The 6460-nt window shown below is 38.9% G+C and overlaps 1 protein-coding gene across 1 annotated transcript; it reads right to left on the reverse strand.

Moving 5' to 3' along the window:
• Positions 1-1752: 1752 nt before the first annotated feature.
• Positions 1753-3784, reverse strand: LOC145564189 (deacetoxyvindoline 4-hydroxylase-like). Its single transcript, XM_081624518.1, has 3 exons — positions 3076-3784; positions 2530-2851; positions 1753-2290 (listed from the first exon to the last, which is right to left on the reverse strand). Exons 1-3 carry the CDS (start codon positions 3603-3605, stop codon positions 2024-2026), a joined length of 1119 nt encoding a protein of 372 aa, XP_081480644.1. The 5' UTR covers positions 3606-3784; the 3' UTR covers positions 1753-2023.
• Positions 3785-6460: the final 2676 nt, after the last annotated feature.

The following is a 6460-nucleotide window of genomic DNA, read 5'->3' on the forward strand; positions in this document are numbered from 1 at the left end:
TGAGGCCTTTCATCCAATGGTCTGTCAAAGAAGAGGTCAACCATCGCAATAGAGAGGGGCCTAAAAGGTACGAGGAGGAAAAACCGGAGTACAACTTAGACATAAGGTTTGAAATTGGGCTGTACCAATTCTACAGGAGTAAGACATTCACCCCTGGTCTTTCTTTCGATTCGAGCATTATATTGGCCATACCTTTCTGCAATCTCTTCCCAAAGTTGTTGTTTAGCCAGTTTCTTCTTTGTTCGAAAAGAGCTACTCCGACTCGACAGTAAAGCAAAGATCTAAGGCCTTCTTTGCTCGGCCAGGAAGGCAGTCGTAGAAGCGAAGCCTATCGCCCCGCCGACCATCAAATACGAGATTGGGCCCCTTCTCAAAAATTGGATGGGCTCGTCGCTTCCGAGCTTGATGCTTAAGAAGAAGACGGAAGAGTAATAAAAAAAAAGGACTCTTAAAAAAAGGACAGATGCCAGTCTTTTTTCTGTTGATGCGAAATAAGTGGTCTTAGCTTTTACGAGATGCCCCTTGGAGTGTTGGATTGAAGGAGAGAAAATCGCTTGCGTTGCGGGGGATGCCCGCGCGTAGGGCCAGGCCTGCTTCCCGCCCGAAAGAACCGCTCAGGCTAAGGTCGCACCTCAGATGCAAAGTCAACAAGGGAATCGCTTGAGAACTAACTGCATACCTGAAGTTAGCTTGTGTGCGCATAGCAGCAAAGCTAATCGAGAGGATTGACCAGATGGAAAAGAACTAGAAGGCACATCCCCCCTTTTTCTCAATCAACCATCTCGGACTACGTCATGATCGGGCAGCCACGCAATGTATTTCACTCCGGTTCAGCGCAACATGTACACAGGCGCAAAAGCCAGCCAACCCAGCCCCATGACTGTAAGAAGAATAAAGAAGAGAGGAGGCCGGGCCATAAAGTCTCTTGAAGGCTGGTTGACTCCTTTTATACAATTATGAACTTTACGTAACTTTCTCAATTCCAACGCAATTTCTCCTTTTGGAGTTGACGTAACAAACTACGCGAGCCTCCCAACGAAGCCAACAGAAATCCTATCCGAATAAAAAAAAGCGTTAGGGGTCTAGGTTTCAGTTGTAGTTTTCTGGTATCGACACAGACAGTGGTAAATCTCTATACGATTGAAGTCAGTGTGCAAGACATAGTCTAGTTTTTACTTTGAGTTCCTCTGCCGAGGCAGAGTATAGAGGTGTTGCAAATGTTGTCTCTGAGTCTTGTTGGATTCGCAATCTATTGCTAGAACTTCGTTGCCCAGTCACGAAAGCAACATTGGTCTATTGTGATAGTTCCGCAGCTGTGGAAGAAAATTCCATGATTCAAAAATAGATAGGCAGAGTTAACAGATAAGGCCGCCCGGGGAATAAATATAACGATAGACCTGGTCGCGGATCTCCTTCCTATATTCTAAAAAGAAAGAAGAAAGGGTCCTATGCTCCTCCTTGCTCTCTCTCCTACGCTCCGATTTTATAGCTGTAGAGAAAGACCCCCACAAAAGAGAGATATCCGCCGGCGGGCGCGAAGCGCAAACCGTTTTTTAATCAAATTATGATATGATTTGGTCGTTCGGAAGAGATTCTCTGAAAGCGTCCCTCGGGCAGGAATGAATGGACTGATTGATTGCCCCAGCTCAAAAAAAAGGCAAGGGGGAAGATCCAATATCCTTTAATTGTTCGGAGAGAAAGACGATGCCTTTACGGGGCCCCAAAAGCGTTTTTACTTACAGACACTTTATTTTCACATTTATATTTTCACATTTATCAATGTATAATTTCAAGTTCAATTGGCATTAAAAGCCAACTTTCCAATCAATATGTCCTTTACCCCAAAACAAAACAGCATGGTACAAATGGTAACCTATGGTACATAACTAAGAAGTATTAACTAATACTCCGTAAGATAAACAAATAGACATAAAGAAACACCAAGAAAGAGCACACATTTGGATCCCATCGAGTGACGCGCTCCTACTCCACCACCTCAAGTCATCAACCTTGAAATTTCTTTCTACATTCCATTTCCATGATTTTGTATTTTTAAGTACTCAAATCCAGCATCATCGAGGGGCCGTGAGAAGAAATGTGCATAAAATGCATTGAGAGTGAACTCTCTATAAATAGCTGGATTTTTTTCCGACAATAACTCTTTAATTGGTCCGTACAACTTTGAGGATGATGAAACACCTTTAAGAAAGAATGCTGATGAAATTCTTGGACCAACTTGATTAGCAGTCACTCTATGATAAACACTTTTAAATTTGTCGTTGGAAATAATCTACATCGATCATAGCAAAACTTATCAAGAAAAGAAAAAAAATCAACGCTACTTCCAATTTCTAGATAACATGTAACATTTCTATTTTAGACCGACCTAGAAATATAGGCTACTTTCATCATTTAGTAGCTAAATTGCATTTATTTTCCTTCATATGCCCTTTCTAGCTAATACGTGAATTAAATGTAGCCAATTATTTTAAGACATGAGTATGAATGAGTTTGATATAATTAAAATACCTGAAGGATATCACCGATATTTATAACAAGGGCTCCCGGGATTGGCTGAACGTCGACCCATTGATTTTTGTGAAGGACTTGGAGGCCACCAATTTGGTCTTGCAATACTATAGTGAGGAATGCAGGATCAGTGTGTTTGCTTGTTCCTAAGGTCAATTCTGGAGCAGGACAAGCAGGGTAGTAGTGGTTTATTGAAGTCCATCCCTTGTTACATTCGATTTCTTTCAAATAATCCGATTTGAGTCCAAGACCCATAGACAATAACTCTAGTAGAACATTACTTAGCTTCAGTACTTGGTTAAAATAGTCCAATATTGCATCCCTACAAATCAACAAATTAATGGACGCATTGAATTCAAAAATAATCACATAATGAAACAACTGTTACGTATGTAGTCATTCAAATTAAACGATGAACGTGACGGTTTATTCTGCATAAAGGTACGAACACTTAAAATAATCACATAATGATATAATTGTCAGTTTGTCACATTTAGTTCAAGTTAAACTATTAACACGACTGCTAATTTCAGACGAGATACATACCTGCATACTTCAGGTAATTCATTGGGATCGAGATGTTCAAAATTATAAGTGTCAACTACGAAAGTATCCCTCCAATTCGCAGCCCGAGAATTATAAAGATCATAATTAGACATATACTTAACTTGTTTTGTCACGTCACGGCTATAAAAATTCTTCTTTACCTCATCATCCTGCTCAAAAAAACTCCGAATCCCCTGCAACATCTTATCCAACACTTCCGAAGAAATTCCATGATTTACAACTTGAAAAAATCCCCAATTTTCTGATGCATCTAGGACTTGTTCGACAACCTCGTTGTAACGATCCTTACTATGATCAATCCCTTCAAAATTTATCACTGGAACCTCGAGCTTAACACAAGGTGTGCTAAGCTCTTGTACGAGCTCCTCAGGCGGTCGAATGAATATCCTAGGAATTGCTTTTGCACCTACATCAACCAGCCCTTTCACCCCTGCCTTCGTAGCATCAAAGGCTTGTAGCTCTTTTACGCGATCGTAGTCGAGTTGGGAGCCGTTGGTGCATACGTCCATGCTTAATTGTGTACTCCGCACCTTTTAAAGATAAACTTTTACGAGTCGAATATAGAATGAGAATTATTATTGTGTGTGGGTAATGTTACTTGGTATGTAGTACACTTTAATTTTATTACGCAAAATGGGTATGGGTACGCAATTTGCTACCTAGTTTTACAAAAGTCGATAAGTGTACCAATTTATATGTTCATTAGCCAAATTGATCACATATATAATCATCGACAAGGGAGAACAACATGATATTTTCCCGACTTTACCAATTTTGGCATTTATTGAATTTTTATCTTCTACTATATAGATAATTAAAGAATATTCACAAAAAACTAAAAAAATAAAAATAAAAATAAATAAAAACAAATTTGGAGCTAACTTTTGTGAAAGATCAAGTGTTTTGGGAACCTAGAATATATATGTGGAGATCTATGTACCACGTATTAAGGATTTTAACCATGGAAGACTTGAAATCTTTAATAACGTGCAACAAATAGGACTACATATTTATACTTTTATAAACAAACAAACAATAATGATGTGTGGGTAGGATGATCTTGAATCTCACACGACACTCTCCGAAATTGTAATTCTTTACCTAGTGATAACATAAGTAGTTGGTTATAAGCTTGGTAATTTAGTTTGTCCTTCCCTTTTTATTACAATACGGAGAGAGGATGCACATTTTAACAATAGGGTAGAGGGATAGAGACATAACAAGAGGGATTCATGAATCGATGAGGACAATGATAGAGTAACCCTGTTCTTTAAAGCTGCTGCGTTCTGCTGAAATCTGCTTTGCTCTACTGACTCAATCTGATCTGTTAAAATCTATTTTGCTATGTTCAGAAGTTCAAAGGAACAAGACCTTAACACTGCCTAAAAATATTTAACACTAGCCTTAAAAAATGCTACAGTTATTCTACATCTTTCTTCTCAAGAAGGATTTTTAAAAAGCTTAGATTTGGACAAATTTTCTTAGGTTGGCTGACCTCAGTATTTGCATTTTTATCCAAGCTTTGCGCCAGCGTTTTAGACCCTAACAATGACTTTTAAGCTTTGGGCCTAAAAATCCCAGGTTGGCCCGAATCATAGGCCTTAAAACGGGCCTCTCTTACACCTAAAGCATGAGCTGCCTCAGTAATTTGACCACTATGTGTTTGTTTTTTTACTATTCTTCATCCCCAATTGTTTGTGTTTTTTACGAGTTCCTCCCCATTTTTTGCTGTATTGTATTTTGGGGAATTCTCAACGATAACCCCCTAATTTTGCTACGCACCAACGGTGACCCTCCTTTTTTTTTTTTTTTTTTATTATACAAAATGACCTTAATTAAAAAATTTATCTCACTTATGACATTTTAATGAGAGTTAATTAATTAAAAAAAGCTAAATATGGTTAGCTTTGAAAAACAAAAAACTAAAAAGAAAAACCACCAACCCAACCACCATCTCCACCCTCATCCCCACCAAATCTAGCTAGCACCACCTCCACCCTCACCAGAGCCACCAACCCCCTCATCTGAAACGCCGACCTTCCATCCAAACCGCCGAACTATCCCTCCATCATCTCCTATGCCTGACCCAAACCCTAACCTCATAACTCTCTCTCCTCTGACCTTCGATTCTCACCATCTCGCCGCCTCGCCGTGGGTAGGTTTTGGTCGAGGTCTGGAGGAGGCGTATTGGGTTTAGGGTTTAAGGTTACGATTCTGGGCGGAGATCGAAGAAGACAAAGAGATCGAAAGAGGGTGGAGGAGAGGGCGGAGAAGAAAGAGAGAAAGATCGGTGGTTTGGTGGTCTGGGGTTGGTCGTGGTTTGGGTTCGGCAGTTTGGGGGTGGTCGGGGTTCTGAGTTCGACGATCTAGTGGTGGTGACGGTGAGAAAGAGGAGAGGGAGGGTTGTGGGCGGGGATTTGGGAATCTGGGGCTTGGCGGTGGTCAAGGTGGAGTTGGCGCAAGGTCACAAGCGGTCAGGGAGCTGGGTAGCGTCATCGGCGATCGAGCTGAGGAACCTGGGTAGTGTTGCCGGAAGGGAGATGGTGGATGGATAGGTGGTGGTTGGGGTTAATTTTTTAGATTTTTCTTTTTTTTTAAAAAAAAAATCTAACTATAGTTAATATTTAAGGAAATAAGGTTATGAGTGGGATAAAATTTATACTAAGATCATTTTGTATAATAAAAAAATAAGGAGGTCACCATTGGTGCGTAACACAAGTTGGGGATCACCGTTGAGAATTTCCCTTGTATAGTCAAAATTTAAGAACTTTGAACATAAATTATCCTAGATCAATAATGTTGTATCTGTTTCAATGTTTACTTTTGAAATATAATTTGCATAAAGTTAGATTGAAATATTTATGTTTTTATACGTGTTTCCAAAATCATAAAAATTTCGAGTTGTACCTAGTTAATTCCCAAGATAAACAAATTTTGTTTATTTGGGGTATAATTGTCTTTTCAAGTACCAGTGGAGGGGTACATGCGTCTTTTCATATACTAGTTGAGGGGTACATGTGTAATTTCCTAAATACAAGTTGCAAACAGTATTTGGACAACTTACCAAAAGTAATGAATAAATTACCACGTTTTTTCAATATATTTACATAAATGCCACTAGATCAACAAAAATTCATTTATCTGGCTGATAAATTTGTAATTTGCCCAAAAATTTCAATAAGGCAAACAAAAAGAAAAAGAGGGAGTACTTCTTAAGTTCTTATCAACCTTTATGGCCGTTGTAATTACATAATATGCTCACTTTATTATGTATTTAGAGAGAGAAAAAAAAAAAAAAAAAAGTCCATCACAATACAAAACTATTAATTTATCACAACCATATGTACTGCCCTCAACTAACAAC

Source organism: Chenopodium album, chromosome 10, assembly GCF_948465745.1.
Source record: "Chenopodium album chromosome 10, dcCheAlbu1.1, whole genome shotgun sequence".
Lineage (NCBI taxonomy): Eukaryota > Viridiplantae > Streptophyta > Magnoliopsida > Caryophyllales > Amaranthaceae > Chenopodium > Chenopodium album.